Source organism: Sander lucioperca, chromosome 1, assembly GCF_008315115.2.
Source record: "Sander lucioperca isolate FBNREF2018 chromosome 1, SLUC_FBN_1.2, whole genome shotgun sequence".
NCBI lineage: Eukaryota > Metazoa > Chordata > Actinopteri > Perciformes > Percidae > Sander > Sander lucioperca.
Genome location: NC_050173.1, coordinates 19,162,792 through 19,186,668, shown reverse-complemented (window position 1 = coordinate 19,186,668; position 23,877 = coordinate 19,162,792). Strand labels below are relative to the sequence as shown.

At 40.6% G+C, this 23,877-nt stretch overlaps 1 protein-coding gene across 4 annotated transcripts in view; it reads right to left on the bottom strand.

Annotated features, from left to right (window-relative positions):
* Positions 1–23,877, bottom strand: part of LOC116038008 (trichohyalin-like) — a 108,308-nt gene that overhangs the window by 8,958 nt on the left and 75,473 nt on the right. For all 4 annotated transcript variants that reach the window (XM_035999845.1, XM_035999847.1, XM_035999850.1 and 1 more), the window contains 6 exons: positions 20,079–20,163; positions 17,463–17,574; positions 2,693–2,802; positions 2,384–2,458; positions 565–658; positions 415–455 (listed from right to left, as the gene is read on the bottom strand). In XM_035999845.1, coding sequence (XP_035855738.1) covers positions 415–455; positions 565–658; positions 2,384–2,458; positions 2,693–2,802; positions 17,463–17,574; positions 20,079–20,163 — 517 coding nt within the window. The remainder of the gene's footprint in view (positions 1–414; positions 456–564; positions 659–2,383; positions 2,459–2,692; positions 2,803–17,462; positions 17,575–20,078; positions 20,164–23,877) is intronic.

Genomic DNA, 23,877 nt, shown 5'->3' with positions numbered 1-23,877 from the left:
ATAATAAATATATCTCCTCTCTATTGATGAATGCTATTTGACAGCCATGAGGGTGGGCCCTTGGTTAGAGTGTAATCACTGTTAAAGGCCCAGCGTGAATAACGTATTCAGATTGAAGAAGAGACACACAAACACATACATGCACACACAGGGAAAACACAGGTGGCTAGGCCCACGGGGTGTTTCATTCACAACTTGACACTCCTGCTGTTATCATTATCTGCTTTGTTCGGACTAGATTGTGTGTGGAAGAGCGAAACATGGTGGGCAACGCTTTTGTTGAATGTGAATGCTAAACTCCCATCAGCTGGTGGATGGACAAAAATGCATGCACATATATGTACACTACAGACACGACACTACACACACACACACACACACACACACACACACACACACACACAAATGACTCACGCTCTCTCGTCTTGCTGGATGCCCTGGTCTCGGATCTGGGCCTGCAAACAATTATAAAGTGAAAAACAAAAAGCAAACCTGTTTGTGATCGACTCTGATTTGTCTCTTCCTACTTGTAGTTCATTGCTTTTCCACTTTGCACTTGTTCACCTTAAAGTGTTCCATGTCTCTCTCCTTCTTAGCCGCCACTTCTTTTAGACTCTTTACCTCTTCCTTCAATGTGTCATAACCGTCCTGCAGATGTCTGACGAAGCCAGGGAGATGCAGAGACAAAGTTTAACAGAGAAATATACATAGAGAGACAGACAGACAGAGATAGAGAGAGAGAGAGCGAGAGAGAGACAGACAGACAGTGAGACAGACAGACAGACATACATGCATTATCATCAAGAGCCTCTTATTAACATGGCAGACAAAATATTCTGCCACACAACGGCAATAGTGTCTGTGTTTCTCTGCTTCCTGAACAGCCTTTAACTAGCAGTTCAGACATTAGCTCTCACACACAAATACACACACATATCGTGATCTATTATAATAAAATGCTAGATTTCCGCAGCCATTTATCACTTACCCTTGTGGCTATTTATGTCAGCGTTTTGTTATGCCACCAATTCTCAGTATCCAGAACTATTAAAACAAGTTGTTATTCAGATGTTTATTGTACTATTATACTACAGAAGCACGGAACAATTTTATTTAATGGGATGGGAAGTAGAAATATCACGTTTCTGTATATTCCGGGAGGGTGCTGCTGAGTATACGGAGGAAACATTCTATTGTTCTAACTTTGCGTAGCCCGGGTGTTCCAGGAGTATAAAGACTGTTACCATTGCTACAGGTTACAATTCCAAAAAGGTAAGAACTAAACACTCAAACACAGTAAGTTAAGAGAGAGAGAAAGGAAAAAGCAGACTGCTGGGTGGGGCTGGGGGAGGTAAAGCACCGCAGGGGGGTGGGATGACAGAAGACGGCTAGACCGCTTTGATCTCTGGAAAGAGGAATATGTCACACCCATGTCTGTGTGTGCATGTGTGAGTCATGATAACGCAGATATGCAGAATGACTGTCAGCTGCGAGCATGTCAGAGTCCACCTGAATCACTCCAACACACACTATAATCACAAACTGGTGGGAAAGTTGACCTAGTTTGCAGGTGTAGCGGTTAGCTGAGCAGTATTTCCCCCCCATCTTTAGTTAAAGTGCCCATATTATGAAAAAATCACTTTTTCTGGGATTTGGGGTGTTATGTTGTCTCCACCCATGCTGTTTAGAGTGAGATACAGTTTCTGAATGTGTCCTGCCTTCAGTCTCTGGGTGAGCTGGTCAAAATCGGCACGGCTTGTGACGTCACAAGCCGAAACGAGCAGGCTAACCGCAACCATTAGCTCGTAGCGTTAGCATGCTAACGCTATGGCTAACGCTAGCATGCTAACGCTAGCATGCTACCTCGTTCTCAATAGCAAAGCACTGCTACAACACACACAAGTTCACCATAATCTACAAAAGAACTACTTCCATGTGTGCCCTCATTTAGAAGTCTCCCAGCTAATCCTGCCTTGTAACTGACCAAAGTTGTAGAAACAGCCTTTCTTTTACTGTCTATGGAGCTAGCTAGCTGACATGATCTACATCTGAGCTACTGGGCATGTGCAGTGCAATCAAAGATAGTACAGAAGAAGAAGAAAAGAGGTCTCACTCTGTAGCTAAAACAGAGACCAGCTGAAAAGAGGATCTGCAGCAGTGAGAGAGAGCACTGTAGTACAACACAAATATGGTGTTTTTTGAAAATTAAACCATGTAAACCTATTCTGGTACAACCTTAAAATACAATTATGAACCTGAAAATGAGCATAATATGGCTGCTTTAACGAACATACTGAAACAGGATTGAGACACGCACACAGACATACATTCACTCATTGATAAAGTAAGGTACCTAAAAATCTTCCTCTGAATAAATACTCACTCTTTCTCTTCAGTGACGATGAGCAGCACCTTGTTTTGGGCCTTCATCTGGGCAGTGAGGCTCTCGTTGGAAGCCCTGAGGGGAGAGAACAGATTCTGAAATCTAATGATGAACTTTAAAACTACACTAAGCAAGACTTTTATATGGAAATAAATACCCGCCAGTTAAACAGTATATTTTGCTTTAGAGGACACTAAATTCAAAACACACAAAGAAAGAAGTTATTTTACATTTATAAAAATACACACACCCTGCACACACACCATCAACGGAAAAACATACAGGGAACACCAAAGAGTGTGGTCCTACTTTTGTTCAGTAATCCAATGGCTGACATTAGTCATGACCAGCTGACTTTCATGGCGAAGGTTTGCATTGTCAGACCGTGTCCTCTCCAGCTCTGACCGGAGCGTGTCCACCTACGAGACACAGTCACATATTATCCATTGTGGGGTAAGCCGTCATATAACAATTCATATAGCAACATTGTAAAATGCTGTGCATATTTTGTTTTTACATTTCCCCATTAATAAGTTATTTTCCTAACTTAAAAAAACCTTCATCTATTCTCTCACTGGATTCATGATAAACAGAAACAAGACCAACATTCACTCCATCGCTGTTTTGATGTACTTTAGTTAAAACCTTAGAGAGTCTATTGTTGAAACAGAGGTTAACAGCTTAAAAAATATTACTTATTTTCAAGAAAAGTATTAACGTCTAACACTGGCTTTCCACATCTCTGGCCCTGTTCAGACCTGATATTAGCATGCGTCTTGGGTGAGCCAATCACATATGGAAAGCTCTAAAGGCCGTGACACACCCAGCCGACGGCCGGGGACTAGTGGCGACGAAGGCCGACTGTGACGTTGCCTTGCGTCAGCCGTCGTCGCCTTTGTCTTGGCCAAAAATATGCACTGGAACCATAGACTGTACATTTTAAACACTGCAGAGACCACAGCCGATGGCCAAGTACCACGTATGTTCTGCGCCTGCATGAGAGGAAATAACTCATACCAGCAGGCAGCGGTTCTCTTAATACATCCATGTAATCTATTCGTCATTCAACAAGGGAAACCGGATAACGTTGCTATAATACACACAACAAACAGCGTTTGCTTGATCAGCGGCAGAACTGAACAGAGCCTCCAGTCCCTCTGCTTCACTCCCTGCCGGGAAGACAGCGGACACTGGGAGATAGCTAACCGGACTGTCCCTCTCCCGGTCTGTCATCCGTTCACTCGGCAGAGAAGTCTCCCTACAGTGGGAGCGGAGTGGAGGGACTGAACGGCCGGCTGCTGACATGTTTGCTAACGTTAGCTTGCTAATTTCACCCACCCAACATGCCTTTATCATACACTGGTTACAAAAAAATTAGCCAAACAAAATTGGCAGTCATCTGGTGATAGCAATGTGCTTTCCTTCGATTTGACAAGAGCATGCAAATTAAACATTAAGTTCTTACATTTTACTAATTTAGAGGCTGGCCGGCTGGCTAGTAAGCTAGCTGGCTTGCTAGGGGGCTAATTGTTTAGCGGTGCAGAGGGTGCAGAGAGATTGAAGTCTATTATGGTGTTTATATTAAATATCTCAGTTGGGGTGGCAGTAGCTCAGTCCGTAGGGACTTGGGTTGGGAACCGGAGGGTCGCTGGTTCAAGTCCCAGTATGGACCAAAGTACAGAGTGTGGATTGGTAGCTGGAGAGATGCCAGTTCAACTCCTGGGCACTGCCAGGTGCTCTTGAGCAAGGCACCGTACCCCCCCCAAACCGCTCAGGGCGCTGGTCCAGCACTGGCAGCCCACTCACTCTGAGTAGTTGCATTAGTGCATGAATAGGTCCTGAGCATGTGTGTGTATTTCAGGCCTGTGTGTAGTGATTTCTAACAAAACAGAGTGTAAATTGTAATTTCCCCACTGATCAATAAACAGTATAAATTATAATTGTATAAATTATAGGATATTAGTTTATTAATGTTAGTGTACTTTGTAATGTGTAGGTATGTAGAGATCTTTTAAAAAGACATGTTATTGTTGGAATAAATATGCCTATACAAGTAGTTATGTATATCTTGTTGTGCGTTTGCCATCTTATGGACATAATGTGCAAAAATAGTTATTCTTATTGTTCGAACCTGTGTGTTTTTTAGAAGAAACATTCAAATGTCATTTTTGACCAGTTTTGACAGCTCTTATTTGTATTGGATTGATCAGATGAGATGAAAAATGAAAGAAACCTTCTGTGTGCCTCACAGTTGTTTGTTTTCCTCACTCTCGTTTTCAAGCTGAACAGCCAATCATATGAATTGGCTGTTCAGCCGACTGCTGACAACCGGCGACGCCGATTCAACATGTTGAAAAAGGCCGACGAAGGCCGACGCTTGGCGACAGTGCGGGACACACCACACAAACTAGGCCGACGTCACTGTTGGCCCAACTAGGATCGACGGTCGGCTTAGTGTGTCAGGGCATTAAGTACACAAGTTCACACCTGGCATTAAAATGTGTCTCCTACTGCGTGACCACTTTGATCGGATCTCACTTCCCCACTCTATATGCAAATAAACATGCAGCCTACTGTACATCATTTCTGTTTGCAAAGACCAAATGCATTGTTCTTTTAACTGGTGGGAGGCGGTAGTTGTAATATCCTACATAATTGTGAATTTAAGTACATTTGATGGACCTAAAAATAATGGGTTATTGTCTACCGGTGGTCCCTGGGGACCTCAATGCTGCGACACCGCTGTCTTTGCCAGCCTCTGCTTCTGCCTTTCTCACTCTACAAAGTGAAAAAATAAAGGAAGGTTAAAAAAAAAGGGGATAAGTGAGGCTCTAATAGATGGGAAGCAAGGACAGGGTGAAAATAAATGTCAATAATAGAGCCTAATAACACAAGAGAAACATTAGATAAAAGGAGAATAATGGGTGATGAAAGAGATGGCGTTTGCAGACGCAGGTATAAATTGCAGGGTCAGGTATTAAGCAGGTGCAAAGGAGGACAGATGGTGGATGGGGGGAGAGCAGAAGACGACTGAAGACGAGATTGTAGAGAGAAAACGGGTGAGGGGTGCAAACAGGGATGGGATGGCACTGGCCAAACTGCTGACTTTTCCATTCTGCTTATCAGTCAGGACCTTTCCAGGCCTAAACTCTATGGACCCTGACACATTACCCTTATCGTCATGGAAACACCTTGATATACCATACCATCTTCCCACAAAGACTTGGGCAAACATGAAAAAAGTTTCCAATATGTGGGCTATGATTTAAGTATCCAAAAAAGTCATATGATTAACCCAAAATGTCAAAATAATCGAAACTGCAAAAATCTAACTGCTGTGTGATTTGAAACCCATAACATATTTTCTTGTTAATGTTTATCTGGAAAACACTACCAAGTTAAATGTAACAGAAATTATAGGACACAAAATCACAAAAATCACTGAAAAAAAGTGATTATGACAATTATCCTTGCTTTCATCATCCAATGTCTTCAGTGGAACAGGACAATACAGAGGATAAGCCAATAAGAAAGAAATCATTCATACCACAGGCAATACCACTTTTTAACACTTCATCACTGGGTGTTAGATAAGACTCATATAAACCACGATACTGCACTACGTGCAACTTGCACAAACATGGGTTATACTTACATCTTTATAAATACTATTTAAGTAGGTTGAACATTTTTATTCGCCACTTGTATATACGTTTGTACATTATTTCCCTTGTATTTTTTATCTTTATTTTTGAATAGTTGTTCTTGTATTCTATCCTATTTATTATGTATTGTATATTCAGTATATGTGTTTTATATTTTGCTGCTGTAGCACTGAAATTTCCCAATTTGGGATCAATAAAGTCAATCTAATGTAATAAGAGCGAAGAGTCGAGAATCATCAAGATTACAAATAAAATAAATTGCCAATAAATTGTCTGTAGTGTTCACAAGTCTGGTAACGGAGTGTATGTTTGTTGATCTCGTGATTGTTGGGGATCGAACAGTTTGTCAATATAAAAGTCAAACTCCTATCTAGGCCACACCCACATTTACAGGACTACTGCACCCCAAGGTTAAAGTGAAAATAACATGCTTTTAGTTGCCCAGGGTCAAAATATTGTAAGTTATTTACAACGTTATCTAAGAGAAGCCAGTCTTTCATGTGTGCATCACATTAACCCTGGGCTACAGAGTGGGCAAACAGTTGACCAGTCAATTTTGTTACATATTTTATGGGAATAAAATTCATGCAACTCACAGGACAACGTAACACATTTTGTTTTCTTTTACAGCAAAATGTGCAATGTAATATTAAAATCAGCTGCGGCGTCAATTGTTTGAGGAATGGACAGTGAATGAAATATACTTCTAAATGAGCCAATGCTAAAAAGAGGTCAGAAGAAAAACAGAAAGGTTTGACTTTGTCTAATATTTGTCTGTGAGACATGTTCAACAAGAGAATGACCCCTCAATAACAGAAAAGAATAGGCTGTCTTAGATGTGAAAGTAAGTTGTGAAGGTGACAGTGACACATATTCAATGATTCAAATTTCATAACATGATGAAGAATTACACTTTAATTACACTCAGATTAAGGAAGGGCTGCATTTCCACAAATAAAGCAATTAATTAAAACTTGGAGAACAATGAAATCACATCAAGCAAACATGCACAGACAGACAGACAGACAGACAGACAGACAGACAGACAGACAGACAGACACACACACACACACACAGGCGGGATCTGTGCTGTGCTGTAATGACAGTAATTACCTGTGGTCGCACATTAACATCTCCCTCCTGACTGTCTGACTGGCTCGGCTGGCGGAGGGATGTAAATCGCAGCAAGTCTAATGTTGTGATTAGGACTAAATTACGACCATCACTCTGTTTCCACCAGTGTCAAGGGAGGGAGTGAAAGGGTGTGTGAGAAAGAGGGGGAGAGTGAGAAAGGGACGTTTTTTAGAGAAAAGGGGACAAAGGAGGTGCGACTGCAAGCGGGGGGAGGAGGAAAGTAGCATACCTGCTTAACATTTAGATTGGTTTTGTTGCACAAATATTTTAGCAGATGATGGGGGCTAAAAGGGGCAACAAAATGCATTTGGGACACACTTACAACCAAGTTGGGCGATACCACTGGTCCTTTCAGGCCTATGCCAGAGAATATAAGTTGACTACTGCAGTGCTGGTGGAGGATTTGGGATCTTTACAGCTGCTGCAATGGTACTTGTCATTTTGATGGTTTATTCTATCAAAATAAGGCAGAGTTGTCCAGTCCACAGCCCACACTTTTCAGTGACAATAGATACAAGATGAACTTTAGGCAATCTTTTTTCTAAACTTCTGAATGAACTTTCATGACAACCCACAAAGCGCACCTGCAGACAGAGAAAGAAGAAAAAAAGATTGTGGAGACTTAATGGATTTTCCATCTCTTCTATTCTCAATGGAGCTGTGGACTAGTATCACATTGCACATTAGCTGTCCTGGACAAAAGTGCATTTTTACTAAAAACAGACCAAGCTGTCCAAGGTTGTGGGATAAATATGATTCAAAGTTAACTTTTCTGGCTAAAGAGAGAAATATGAAGAGGAGGGGGAAAATCCAGAACAGACAGCGTGGTTGTTGCTACCATCACCATCAAACCGCAAGAGCTGAATACGAGCCATTACTCTGTTCCACTCAGCTCATCAGAGCACATCCTCTCATCAAATTAATGAACACATTTATTGTTAAACACGTTTTTATAAAACATTCATTCATTCTGTCTAATTAAAAGACCCAACAGGCCTGACATCACTTAAATATGCATACTTATCACTCACAGGGTCTGAATTAAAGATCTACAGGCGTGTGTGTGTGTGTGTGTGTGTGTGTGTGTGTGTGTGTGTGTGTGTGTGTGTGTACACTATGTGTAAATGTGCATGTGCGATGGCAGCAGAGAATGAGGTTTCCTAAGCAGGTCTTCTCACTCCATGCTTAATGGTGATAATCATGGCGTGACCCAACATTAAGACCATGTGTGCGTGTGTTTATGTGTGTCCCACTCTCCCTAATGGTGACGATGATGACATGTTCTCCATTAGACTAGTCAGTGGGCCACAGCAGATCTAGCATATTAATGATGCTGATGATGGCTTCTTTAATTACCTTCGTCTGCTGCAGCATGGCCTCACTCCTTTCCCCGAGTCCTTTCATCACACACTCTCCTACGCATGCTGCTGGGTTGTTTATCAGTGGCTGCCATTATTGAAGTCCCCTATCTTGCATCTAGCCGGCATGAGCTACATTACCAGCCTTGGTAGAAGTTTCTCACCCACTTCCCAGCTAGATGTAGTTCCCCCCTCTACTGTAGTAGGTATCCTTTTAATATATAGAGGAAACTCAGGCTTGGTGTCCATTTAAACTGAAATCAAAATATTGCCAATTTTAGACTGCAATTAGATAATGTTTTACTTTTGAGAAGTTTGGTTTCTTCTAGTTTCTGAATAGGGATGTTTGGTGTTTTTTGAAGTAAGGTATACAAAGAAGGTATTTGTTGGTTTTGTACTAAATTCAGTTATCATGTCAGCACTTGAATCATTTCAAACAATACCAAATCTAGTAACTTTATTTCACAGTGTTCATTTTCGCCAAATCATGCATTAGTAGGAATTAGTTTGTTCTTGAGGTTGCAGCAGGATCGCTGAAGGAAAGCTGCAAATTGTGTCGTGCAGCTTCTAAGACTGCTATATTTGTCGGTAACCTCCAACAATAGAAAGCAGTACACGTGTCCTGGATGTGTGGGATTCCCATTTGGCAAACCTTGCGATGTTTAGTTGTCCAGGTGACCAGCCTGCGACAGTGCTTAGCTAACAGCAGCAGCACAAAAGAACAATTTTAGGTTTTTATTGTTGCTGTATTGTTTAGTGATGAGCTGATGCAGCACTAGTTTGGAAAAACATTGCCAGCACTGTTATTTTTTCAGCACCTTAATAAAATGCTAAAAAAAAAATAAATAATGTATAGCGGGGGAAAGCATTTATTCATAACTACTTATTTTCTCCTATTTGATTGATTTGTAGAAAACACATTTCTGCAAAATAAAAAACGTGCTTAGGCCAAACTCTTTTTAGAGACCCTCAGTTCACTTTACAGTACAGTGACGCAGCCCAAAACTCACCAATGCTGGGTTATCATACTGTTCTATACTTGTTGTACATGTTTACATGAATAGAAGCATTTATATGAGATGTGGCACTGCATTTACTAAAAGATATATCTCACAAATAAAGAACTAAATAAAAAAGTATGATGCTGTTGCAAAATGTTGAATTGAAAAAGAAGTACACTTTTATAGGTTTTCCATTCAATTAAAGCTAGTCCTTAAGCTTGACTGAGAATGACTTTGAATAGGGTGATATTACATAGCTCTTTTGGAATCTATGTAGAGGATTTCCTGCAGCTAAGGCGAGATAATTAAAGTTTTGCCTTGAGTAATTACAAGAATAGCATTCTTAAGTACTTTTATAAATTAGAAGCTGTTAGATGAGTGGCAGGCGTGATTTGTAAAGACTCATTTCCACTTGTTTTCTTGAAACGTATATTCAAGTGAGTCCAAACTGTACTAACTGATATGAACTTGCCTTTGGTTTTTTGCCAAAAGAAAAGATGTAAATACACATTGTCAGTACTTGGGATCAAAAGGTTTCAGTAATCCAACTTTTTCATCTATAAAATCAAACAAAATGGGTAAAAGAGAAACAACCTTTAAATATAAAAACACATATTTCACATTTTCTCTCTTCCTCTTCTTTCTTTTGCTAAATTAATATCTTCATACATTATATGCCCCTTCCATGAACCTTTCCACAGAGCAATCGTTTCATGATTCATCCACATCCATGCACAGAAACGCAGACATTATGGCAGTATGACAGTTAAAGGGACATAGAAAGCTATGGAGACAATATGAGAAATATAATGTCTGCTCGACTGTCCGTCTGATCCCTCAGATGGATTACAGGACTGTGGCTTAATGAGCTGTGTTTGAGCGTGATGGGACACAAGGACACGCATGCACACACATATTGAACAAATACGAAGGCCATTCCATGGTTAAACAGGCAGACAATTGGACCACTTCCCTTTGTTCATCAACTAAACAAATGAGCTTTATTTGTCCGTCCTCACTTCTCCATCATCAAACCTGTGATCGATGCGTGTCATGCTAAGCTAATTAGGCCAGGCTTGGGGCTTCTAACAGGTATAATGTGTGTGAGCAATGAGCAGATAAGACCGTTCCAGAGAGCAACTCTCTCAGGCATCACCAAAATGAAAATACTACACACTTTGTAAAAGTTTAGCCACACAGCCACATTTCAAACAAAAACATGCACAGGTGTCAGTGTTTGACACCTGTAAGTGTCTCAAAAATGATTAGATAACAGCAATGTAAGAAAGAAGCAAAATCACTGCTGGAGTGGTGAAGAAAATGGAGGAAACTGGAGCACACATCATGTGTCATGCCTCTTTTGCTTCCTGAATGCTGGTATGCTATCTAAAATCACACCGGAGCAGGATTGTGCCAGCGTTGTTTGGTTCAGTGTAACAAAACTACGCCGGTGTAATGGTGGATCTTCTTCACGGCAATAATGCAGAATCTCTGTGTAAAAGAGGTTGTGTGTGTGTGTGTGTTGTCTTGCTCAGGGATACTTAAGCAGCGACCAGGCTGATCTCGCTAATCACTAGGCAGGCACCCCACTGAGTCAGAATGATTAAAAGTTACTGTGTAATTGTATTTTATAGGATGACATTAATAGTTGTGAAAAAGGTTATGGGAAAGAAAACATACTCAAACGTTTATGCGTTTTGTGCTATCTGAAAACTTCTTTGCAAATTCTCATTAAAACTGTTTGAAATCTTTTTACTCCATGCTAAAAGAAGTTGAGGTAAACACACTAATGACTGGGATTGTGTGTGTGTGTGTTTGTGTGTGTGTGTATGTGTGGCAGAGAGAGAGAGTGAGGAAGAGGGAAAAGGATAGAGGGATGATCTGATCAGTCACACAACATGCCTCATTTTTATCAAGACTCGTATTTGAACTGGACTCATGCAGAGGAACAGGATCGAGTGAAGTGTGTGTGTGTGTGTGTGTGTGTGTGTGTGTGTGTGTGTGTGTGTGTTAAGCGACATATATGAAAGCACAAAATTGACTGGTAGATAACATGTAAATCCCTTTAATATCAGAAAAAAAAACAAAAAACACATCGTTAACACAAATATCTAGTCAGCCAATCATGTGGCAGCAACTCAATGCATTTAGGCATGTAGACATTGCCTGTGTTTGGAAATCACATACTAATGTACTGCATACTACACACTCAATGTGTATGTATGGCATACTTTCTACTACATTAACTATTAAGCATGCCATTACCAGCAGACTGTTCACACTGTGGTATACGTACACAAAAGCCACATACTATGACATATTAACAGCTTTTAGCCTGGCTCAAAATCTGCCTGAAAAGACGCAACGCATGACGGTGGGGTTGAGTATGTCCAAAAATCTTATCTCATGCTCACAAAGTCATGCTAAACATATGGGCATTTCTCGTGTACACAAAATCCACATACTATGCAGTTCGAAGGCACTACATACTTACTTTTACGCCATACTTAGTATGAATAGTATGATAGTATGCAGTTTCTAAAAGAACCATGGTAACAAACGATCTGCTGAAGTTCAAAGAAAGCATCAGAATAGTGAAGAAAGGTGCCAGACAGGCTGGTTTGAGTATTTTCAGAAACTGTTGATCTACTTGGATTTTCATGCACAACCACCTCTAGGGTTTACAGAGAATGGTCCAAAAGAAGAGAAATAAATCCAGTGAGCTGCACCGCAGTTCTCTGGGCGAAAATGCTTGTTGATGGGAGAGGTCAGAGGAAAATGGCCAGACTGGTTCGAGCTGAAAGAAAGGCAGCTACAGTATCTCAAGTAACCACTCATTAAAACCGAGGTATGCAGAAGAGCATCTCTGAACGCACAACACGTCAAACCTTGAAGCGGATGGGCTACAGAGGCAGAAGAACACACCGCGTGCCAATACTGTCAGCTATGAACAGGAAACTGAGGCTACAATTGGCACAGCCTCTCTAAAATTGGATAATGGAAGATTGGAAAAAATGTTGCCTGGTCTGATGAGTCTCAACTGCTGCCACAACATTCAGATGGTAAGGTCAGAATTTGGTGTAAACAACATGAAAGCATGGATCCATTCTGCTTTGTATCAACGGTTCAGGATGGCGGTGGTGTTGCTGATCATATCCATCCCTTTATGACCACAGTGTACACATCTTCTAATGGCTACTTCCAGCAGTTTCTCTTAACATGACAATGACATCACTGTACTCGAATGGCCTCCACCGTCACCAGATCTCAATCCAATAGAGCACCTTTGGAATAAGGTGGAACGGGAGATTCTTATGTGCAGCCGACAAATCTGCAGCATGTTTCCAGCATCTTCATCAGCAGAATTAAGCCAGATATGAAGGCAAAAGGGGGTCCTGTACTAGCAAGGTGTACCTAATAAAGTGTCCGGTATGTGTGTACACACTGTGCATACAAAGACTTACACAGCGAGAAAGACAGAGCTATCTGAGGTTCAGCTACTGTGCACCGAGGCAATTTGTAATATAGATTTCCTCTATAGGCCACTGTTGTGTACCATTTACCATTTCAAACCCTTTGATTTTTTTCACCAGCGGATAATTCATCTTCTGCTGGTCAATAACAGAGATTGGGACCTAATGAAGGAGTCATAGTCAGATCGGCCATCACAACGGTGTTTAAACACTGTTTGGAGACAAATTCATTGAAAAGCTCATCTGTTGTTGAAATGATGGAAGACAGCAGGAATGCAAAGGGGAAATGTAAGGGATTGTGTATGAGTGCAGGAGCCAGCCAGAGAATACACACATACAAAGACATTCAGATACGTACATACACACACTCCCAAAAAGTTTACTACAAATGCAAGAATAAAATAAACAACACTTTGTGATTGGTTGAATCATTTGAAAAAAGTAACGTAATGATTTTAAAGGTCCCATGGCATGAAAATTTCACTTTATGAGGTTTTTTTCAACATTAATATGAGTTCCCCCAGCCTGCCTATGGTCCCCCAGTGGCTAGAAATGGTGATAGGTGTAAACCAAGCTCTGGGTATCCTGCTCTGCCTTTGAGAAAATGAAAGCTCAGATGGGCCGATCTGGAATCTTCTCCTTATGAGGTCATAAGGAGCAAGGTTACCTCCCTTTTCTCTGCTTTGCCAGCCCAGAGAATTTGGCCCACCCATGAGAGAGAGACATCATGGCTTTCAAACTAGCAAAGTTGGTCAAGGCCACACCCCCACCCTCCACCTTGCCCCCCCGCCCCTCTCTCCTCCTCAATAGCTACAAACACAGAAATGGCACATCCTAAGTAAAGCTCATTGTGGGACTGGCTCTAGTGGCTGTAATTCTGCACCAAGGCTGAATTTCGGGAAAGAGACTTCAGATACAGTATTAGGGGACCACTAAGGTCTATATAAAAGCATCCAAAGAGCACCATGTCATGGGACCTTTAATAGATTTTAGTATCAAATGACCTTTGTTGTATTTTCAACTAGGGCTGAACGATTAATTGCATTTGCAATAATATCGCGATATGTTAAAACGCGATTTCCTAATCGCAAAGGCTGCGATTTGGTCATGTGACTCGCGAGAGCAAATCAGTCTGCACTCTGCAGAGAAAGCATCAATTTAGCACGCTAATGCTATGCTGTACCTTGAGCAGATTTCTGTCATTCAAACAACTCTGAGTTGTAGTTTAAAACCTTTACAGCCATTTTAATAAAATTAAGGGTTTTATTCGGGCTCCAGTCCATACATGAAGTTAATGGATACAGGCGCGCAGAACTGAAGGCTCGGTTAGCAACGATTAGCTCTGATTAGCGGTTAGCTCCAGTTAGCTAGCTCCGTTATAAAGATATGGAGCGGAGGAGACTGCCGCGGGGAGGGGTAACAACCAGACTCTGATAAATGACGTTCCGGGGAGCTTTCACAGCAGCGTGGCAGCATTGTTTCAACAGTTTTATTAGTACAGTTAATCCCACGACAAGACCACCAGCAGCATGCTACTACTAACGTAACGATAGCCTCTCTGAGCAAGTGCAACGTTGATGCTGTCATGCACGCGGCACACAACATGAGGGGAGGGAGGGGCTGGAGGCAGCTCCTCTGTGTGCGCTGTAAAAAAAAAAATACACCATTGTATATACTGTATATACTATATTTTTACTTATTTAACTGTCTAGTAAAGTTCAAAGACAGTGTTTAAAAAGTGCAATCCACATGTTTACATATGTTTATTACAATAAATAATAATTAAATAATCTAAATACTACTAAGTGTGGTAAAGCCACATATTTGTTTTTATATTTCTGCAATCTGCACTTTAGTTTGTGTGATTTGTTTCTGACTTTCATATGAATGTTTACACCAGGCTTGGTCAGTGCACAATATACTACTGTGACTGAAGTAGTTAAATAAAAGATGTCATTCATATAAATTCATGCATCACCTAATTTCATCATCACATACATGCCTGGCCTCCAGGAAAGAACAGTTTGTTTAATCTATCTAATCTTGTGTTGTTCATACTATACAATGATTTATTGCTTGTCTTTGTTGAATAATACAGAAGACAAAGAGCTTAAAAAATAATTGCATATTAAATCGCAATATATTTTTGAAAAAAATCGCAATGAGATTATTTTCAAAAATCTTTCAGCCCTACTTTCAACACTCTGTCCATATTGCATACTGAGTGTTCGCATTTAAAAACTTAACCGAAGCTTTTCTTAAATAGTAATCAGCCAAACAAAAGCCAGAGTGGAAGCCCACGACTGACAAGGATACGGAACTACACCTGACAGGGGGTTTGCACTGTCTGCTTCACTATCATAGTGACTAGATGCTGCTGGCTGTTGTTGCAGGCACAGCATCTGTGTGCGGAAATATACTTAGAAACCCTAGGAAGTCACTGCGCCCGGCCAAGAAATAATCTCACATAACCTGTGGAAAACTTGGACAGAGCCAGGCAAGCAAGTTTTCCATTTCCAGTCTTTATGCTAAGCTAATCTGCTACCGAGCAGATATGGGAGTGGTATCCATCTTTTCACTTAACTTTTGGCAAGAAAGAGAATAAGCGTATTTCCCAAAATAAATATATATATATATATATATATATATATATATATATATATATATAAAAAAAATAAATAATAATAATTCTTAAAGAACAACCAAAAGAATCAGAATTGATTCAGAAGTCTTAGAGTAGGGCTGGCTGATACCGTTTACAGACTTTCAGTAAAATTGTATTGCTGCATGTCATCCCCTCTCTCTCCCCCATTTCCTGTCACTCTTCAGCTGCTCCAATAAAGGAAAAGCCCTAAAATTAGACTTTAAAATCTTTTAAAAAAAAGTTATCCATATCAATTATTCAAAGCAAGTTGTAATTAAAACAATTGTTGTACATGCCTAAAGATTTTTGACTGATGTTGTGCGTAACGATGGAACATAGTTCTTTTTGTTCAACTTGATATTGAACATTAAGGTGATTATTATTGTTTGATATTTTTGCCATATTGTGGTATATATTAATATCAAAAAAGAAAAATGCTAATATTAATATTGTGACATAGCTTGAACCCATATCAACAGTTTACCCAATCCTATTTCAGCCCAAGGAAGCTGTTGCTTCCAATACACAAGAAACGGACCTTTACTTTATGCTTGATAACTCATACACTGGTAGTCATTGCCATGTCTTCTTCATGCAAGACTTGACAGACCTGTGACTAACTCTGACATGTCCTGCAATATGGTTGATCAGAAATTGTACAACAGAGAAAAGAGGACCAAGTCACACAGCAAAGGCAGAGATGAAAGGATTTTCAACAGAAACAGACGGAGAACTCTTCGCGAGCACTGGCTTGGCTACTGACTGACCAATCACCTGGCCTAAGTCAGTGTCTTACTGGCCCTGGACAATAACTATTGTCAAACCCCGGTGCACTAATGTTAAGAGAAAAAAGGAGAGCCGCGCTATGTGGGCTGCATTATTCAAAAGGACAGAGTGAAAAAAAGAGTAAGGTAGAGGAAGAGCGAGTTAAAGAGACAGAAATGGAGAGAGAGGACATATGAAAGAAAGAGAAAACCGAGAACAGGAGAACGCAAAGAGAAAAATAAAGAAACAAAAGGAGAAAGACAAGGAGTGACTTTAAGAAGAATTTGAACAAAATGCAAAATCAAGATCCGAGAGAGCACCACTGTGCACGGAAGCTTAAGACGGAATTTAAAGATGTTGAATCTAAATGAACATCAGTTCCCCGTCCTGGCTCTACCCTTAATTATCCATTCTGTCTTTGTACAGCGGTGGCTCATCTCTGACAACCGCTCTCCCCTGAGACACCCCCCCCACACTCCTCCGCACCCAGCCAGAACATTAGGGAATATTACACCCAGGAATTAACGCTCCAAATCACCTTGCCAGGTTTAGGTCCCGCATACACCCCCTCCTTCTCTTGGACAAGATAATCCGGGCTCTAGCACCGGATATATGCCACTAATCATCAAAACGGTAAGGTGGGTGGGGGGGTGAGAATGCTGGAGGGGGGGGGGGGGGGGAGGGGGGGGGGGAAGACCTTGGAGGGCATTGGAGGAGAAAAGAGGAAACCTTAGTATTAGTATTCCTGTTTATGTACTACAGTAGACCTGGCTCAAACCCAACAAACCCTATGTACCTAAATAGGTACCCTAAAAGTATAAAAAGAGTAAGGTCAGCTACAGAAATCATAACGCTAACTGACAGAAGGATTAGATGATCACATTTAAATGGTAAAATGTGGTAATAGTGGTACAATTGTTATAGCTTTCTGTGAGTACAGACAGTTTCTCAATGGTTTTAGATGGAAAAACACCTGCTCCAAGCCAATTTAATTATTTGCAGAGGCTGTGTCACTCAGGTCAGGTGTGTATTTATTTACCTGGTCTTGTGCATCCTGCGCATCTCGCTCGGCCTTGACTTTGTGATCGACAGCCTGCTGAAGATTCCTCTTGAGCTCTGCCACCTCCGTCTCCAGCCTCACAGCCATTGACCTGCACACACAAACACAACTATTGAACTTATCACTATACTAGAATACAGTTAATTAATAAAAACATCTGTTACTATATTTAATCACTCCAATATCCTGCATGCATTTTTAATACTCATTTAAATATTTCCACATTCATTATTAGTATAAACAATAAAAACAAAACACACATCTGAAGTATTTCATTCCAATATTAAGTTTCTTGAAAATCCAGATCTGTGGGAGTGTTTAACGTAAGCCCAGGAAGTGTGAGTAGTGCGTGCGTGAGTGTGTGTGGCAGCCGAGCTAAGGGAATGTGAAGGGGATCAATATGAGGGGGTCTATTCCTGCCACGCAACTGTGTGTCTGTGTGTATGTGAGTCAGTTAGTGTCTGCAAGTGTGTGTGTGTACATGTGCGCGAGCGAGTTTGTGTGTGCCAGCTGCCCTGGCTACAGCGGGATCAATACGACAAATGATTACCATTTCCACAAACCTCCCTCCACAGCCTCGCTTCGGCCGCTCAGTGAGCCTCAACACCCCCACGAACCTCCTCCACACACGCATACACACAAACCAAAACAAACCACCCCCCCACTCTTGACCCACATCTCTAAAAGCTCAAATAAAAATGAAAAATTGCAAGTTTATGAATAGTAATAAATATATATATATAAATATTTGCTTTCTACGAGTTAAAAAGTTTTGGGACAGTGAACTGAAGTTATAGATTTTACAGTTAAAACAAGAATGACTATGTAGGGAACGACCACAAAGTCAGCACTTAACCATTAGTTTTTATTGCCATTTGTGTTAAATTGACACATCCAAAAAATTAATGTTCAGTTCAATATCTACCCCTCTCCCTCTGTACACATGCATTTTTTCAGTTAATTATTTTGTCTAGTGACTGTCAAAAACAATTAAAAATTCACAAGTTAGTACTACATTCTACTTTTTTAAGGTTGCAACTATCAACTGTTTTTATTACCGATTAACCTGCCGATGATTTTTTCGGTTAATCGATTAATCACTTCATTTACAATACATCAGTGAAAACTGTCCATCACAGTTTCCCAGAACCCAAAGTGATATGTTTAAATTACATGTTTTACAAAACCCAAAAGGTATTTCCATTTATGTTTAAAGAAAAGATTCACATTTGAGAAGCTGGTGAATTTTAGGCATTTTTACGCAACTAATTAAACAACTAATTTCAGCTCAAATTTAAGATAGTTTTTAGGCTTTTTTAAAAACAATTTTTTATCTTTACTTGACAGTGGACAAAAGCTTAGTCTAAAAAAACAAAAAAATACAAACATAAAATTATATGAGAAAGTCAATCTTATCAGTTGTGAGGTCATACCCAGCAAAAGCTCGCCAAATTTCTTTTAATTATCTTTTCAAATGATTAATAAAAGATTTAATATATACATTCTAAAATATATCATCCGAACACATAGATTAATTGACTAAATGTTTCAGCAATGAACTTAAAAAGGATACTAATAGAGTAACTTAGTGGTAGTAAAAGCTGAAGCAGAAGCAGAACGGCCAAAACAAAAAGAAAGAAAATGCCTGATAGATTGGTCCATGGAGAGAACACATGATAGGATGAACAGAGAGGGAGAGAGAGAGAGAGAGAAGAAAAGAGAGAGAGGAGGCATCCTGTGGAGAAAGGAGGGGATTTCCCACAGCACAGATGGAAGCCATTAGTATGGTGTTGTTGCTTGAAAACCTTTCATGTCTTTGCAGTTATTAGATAATACTGGGTTAACAGTAAACAGCATGATTATGCAAATGGATATGATATGCAGACGCAGCGATTGTTTTACCATTCACTACCTAAAATTGGTTTAAATGTAATAAAATGTAATAATTCAAAATGTAACCTATAAAGTCTCCATGCCGAGTTTGAAATTGTCGGGTTGACAATGAAAATGTTCCATGGCTCAAACTTAACCGAGAAACTCCCTGAGACGGAGACCGTTGCTGTGAGGTCATGTTGAAGCCAAAGCCACAACCACAACTATGTGTGCACAAACAGACGCACACAAACACACACACACACACTCTACTGGCTGATACATGCTTGCTGATGTCATCACCGCAGTTCTGGTGACACACAGGGGTCAACCAGGGGCCTCGCCTCTGAACTCTGAACTCCACGACCTAACATCTGTCCCATCAATTAACATTTTGATATTTCTCTTATTCTGTTTGATTCACTCAGGAACAGAAAAATAAACACAACAGAATTTGAAGTTGAGATATCCAGCTCTTCAGAAATAATAATATAATTAAATATAGACCAAAAAAGTTAGGCCTTTTGCTTTGAAAGACTCTTAAACAATGTACGTATTTAGAGCTTAGGGCTGTTCTGTTCAACACATGTTCAGTTAAATGGCCTACTGTACGCCGCACGTAAAAAAGCTAAATGTTTTTGATTACTGAGCTTACACAGGGGACGATGGGAAATGGGATAAGAGGGGAAGCTTCTTTCCCTCTCTCCCTCTTTTCCTTCTTACCTTATTTTCCCCTCTGCTAGCTTTCCCTCATTCAGGCACCCCTCCAACTGCCTCGCCTCCCCTGCACGGGCTGCCAACTCCTCCACTGAGCAGGAGAGAGAGAGAGAGAGAGAGAGAGAGAGAGAGAGAGAGAGAGAGGGAGAGGGAGAGAGAGAGAGAGAGAGAGAGAGAGAGAGAGAGAGAGAGAGAGGCAGAAACGTGTGAGATAAAGAGCAATGGTTCACTTCAGACGTTGTTGGTTAGAGAGTAGGTCTAATTCAAATGGCATTTTCCAACTGAGATATTATATTCTCAGGTAGCTCTTGAGGCTGAGTACATTTACTCTTTGTAATGTATTTAAAGAAAGAAATATGTAAATGAGTACTTCAATTGCTCCAGTAGACCAAGGTTTATAGAATGATTTACAAAACATGCATACACAGACATGATAATTGATTCTCGTTGTTAATTTCAGCAAAGGTTGGAAAATATGAACTCTGAGCCACCTTCAAAGCAAAACCAACTCAGAATGCCTTTCAGAGGCACAGAAGGTAGAAGTAAAAGTATTGCACTGCTTGCACGGGGCAGCAGCCTCTTTTGTTGAGACAAAAGGAGCGCTCCCAGACTTTGTCAATAGATGGCACTCTTTACCTTGAGCAAGCCATCTGAGCTCATACTCCTGACTGCATCCCTTCAATCACATTCCCTTTTCAGCCGTCTCCTCCGTCTACGTGCAATAAACGCCATTGTCCTACACTTAGTAGTTTAGCACATTAAGCGGATGCACAATAAACCACTAGTCAGGTTCCCTTTTCAGTTTGAATTTAAAATTTAGGATTTGCTTCTTTCCAATCCTCTTTTTTTTGTTTTGTGTGCTGTTTTGTGAGTCAATGTGTCTTCATAGCTCTTAAAACCTTTTCAATAAATTCAGTATTCATTGAAGTTAACATAAACTGTCAGTCATCGGTGGCCAAGGCTAGTGAATATTGAGGTGTGTGCGCTGAATATGTAGACGTGCATGCACTCCTGAATATGTGTGTGTGTGTGTGTTGGATATTTACAGGCTGGACCTTGACTTTGTGGGTGTGGATGTGTATTTGATCGTGTGAAATAGAAATAGAGAAATGTTTAGTGTATTGTTGTAATGCTTTTAGGGCCACGCACCACACTGTGATGTTAGTGGCGGGACAGAGTAGGGGGGAAGCTAAAACCAATACCAGAAAGGAGGAAACAGAGAAAAGAAAATCTACATTTAATAAAACTATGATTAATTTATGGCTTTGCAGCATCCAAACTGTTTAAACTAAAGCCCTAGGAAAATTGAAGCGGCAACAGGAATTACTAAATATTTAACGATGCACAAACATTTTTATTTGTGTGTGTGTGTGTGTGTGTGTGTGTGTGTGTGTGTGTGTGTGCATGTGCTCCCTACCTTGGCTATTTTACTGAATCTCAAGGTGAAAGTTTGCTATGAATCTCAATAATCAATAAAAGCAGAGATGTAAAAACTTGAGATGGGGATAAAATTCACATTCAAGGCATTAGTTTTGAGGTGACCTTAGTGACACCTCCCACCAGGGGAGACCACAGAGAGAGCAATTAGCTGCACAGACTGACCGTTTACACAAACACTCCTATTTGCACCCAAACACACACAAGCAAAGGCACACACACACACACACACACACACACACAGCTGAAACACACACAAGGAATTAAGTGAAAAGACAGACAGCTTTCTCTATAACTTAACATTTCTACAAATATAAAAAAGCTAGACACATAAAAGTAGAAAAGCAGCACACATACACAGAAGTTTACTAGAAAAATAAATAAGAATATTGGAATATTTAGCTTAGTTTGATGACCAAATACAACCAACATTTTCCACATTAAACGAGGATCCGCAGAGGATTGTGGATTTCTCAACAATCAATTCTTCTTAATAGCTTTAGGTAGAACAATAGTCCATATTCGGGGGGCTGGGGTCTTTTACAACTGACTTCATGAAGTTATGACATTAGTCCACAATCTAAGATCTTGGGTCTCTCACTTTCTTGACCCTTTTATACTGGCTTGGTATGACATTAGTTTATAATCCAACTCTCTCTCGTTCTCTCCCTCTCAATGCCTTCATACGAGCTTCAAAGCCCATCATACAGCATCAGCTTTATCATCACAGATCTGCGGTCAGATTACGCCGCTCTCACAGCTAACCTTTAACATGAGAGGGACGAAAACCCGGCTAACCCTGAATCAGTGGTTGTGGCTCGGCTGGGCCCTGCCTTGCCCTCATAAAAGCTTCATAAGGCTTCATAGGGGCTTCCTTTGGCTTTGTTGGGGGATTCGTAGCGGGCTAAGGTGCTCCTGAGAGGCGTCCCAAAGCCTCCCAAGACTCTCTCTCTTTCTGAAGTTTCATGGGCTTGCAACACTGCTTTTGGGTATAAGCCAAAAGGTGCAGGCGCACAGCCGCACACCGTCATGCACACAAATACACCACAAGAAAAAAGAAAAATTGTATGCACACCACCGTGAACACTCACACAGACAAAGAGTAACACACACACACACACTTAGAATCTAAAACTCACACACACGCATACACCCCAACACATTCCCCTCTTGCTCTCTCCTCTCCGCTTTATTTACAATCCTCTGGCAGCGGTACAAGGGCCCGGGGCTATAACACACGGCACCTAATGCTCAAACTGCCAGGTAATCTCATGTCTGACATCCCCCTTTGATAGAAACTGATCAATAGACTCTTGTAAAGGAGTCATTTTCTCTGATGTTTCTCTCTCTCTCTCTCTCTCTCTCTCTCTCTCTCTCTCTCTCTCTCTCTCGCTCTCTCTCTCTCTCTCTCTCTCGCTCTCTCTCTCTCGATCTCTCTTTCTCGATCTGTCTCTCTCTCTCTCTCTCATTAGCCATACATTTATAATTCATATTTCAGCGGGACTGAGTTTGCTCTGAGACAAGAAGGGGGTGGGGGGGCTTCTTTGTGTAATAAAGAACAATGGTGGTGAAATGATGGGGAGAAATGCCAGTGTTTGCTGCTGGTTCCGGTGAACAACAGTTTTGGGGATCGATAGAGTGTGAAATGGGATTATAGCTAGTAATAGAGGTGAATTGGAGGAGAGAGGCCTGTGCACGTGTGCGTCCAGGGATCCAGATTGGATAGCGGCATACACACACGCACACTTGTGCGCACACAAACATGCACACAATAATGGTTTCATCATCTTTAGGCAGATGAACATCAGCAGCACAGAGGGGTGGTAATATCACATTTCTGTTTTTGTGGAAGTGTGGAAATATGGATATTGTGTTTTTGTTTATGCTGTTATTTCATTTGTTGTCACACAGCATCACATTTATTTCACATTACTGCCAACCTTACAACACATCTTATTTAAGATGTAAGATGACACTATCAGCCATATTTGAATATTTTAAACATCCATCCCTGCTTGAATTTCACAGGTAAGTGCTAAAAACGCAGCCATTTAGAATAAACCACATACAGTTTCCTATGACTCTGATTAGTAACACAGTCTTCGCCTAGTCTACCGTTCTATTTGTTGTCTCTATAAGTGTCTTAGAGTTTCAAAAAGCATGCCACAAATCAGTTCTCAATTCAGTTCAATTTACCCATATATACTGTAAGTGCTACATCGCCTACATAAATATATGTACTGAACACACACTGGCATTCTCTTAGCACCATGTGTAGTTTTTTTAAGTGTTGTGTGATGTACTCTCTAGACTCACTATTTTGTAAGAAACGGAATATCTACTGAAGTAAGAAAATAAATGCTGTCAA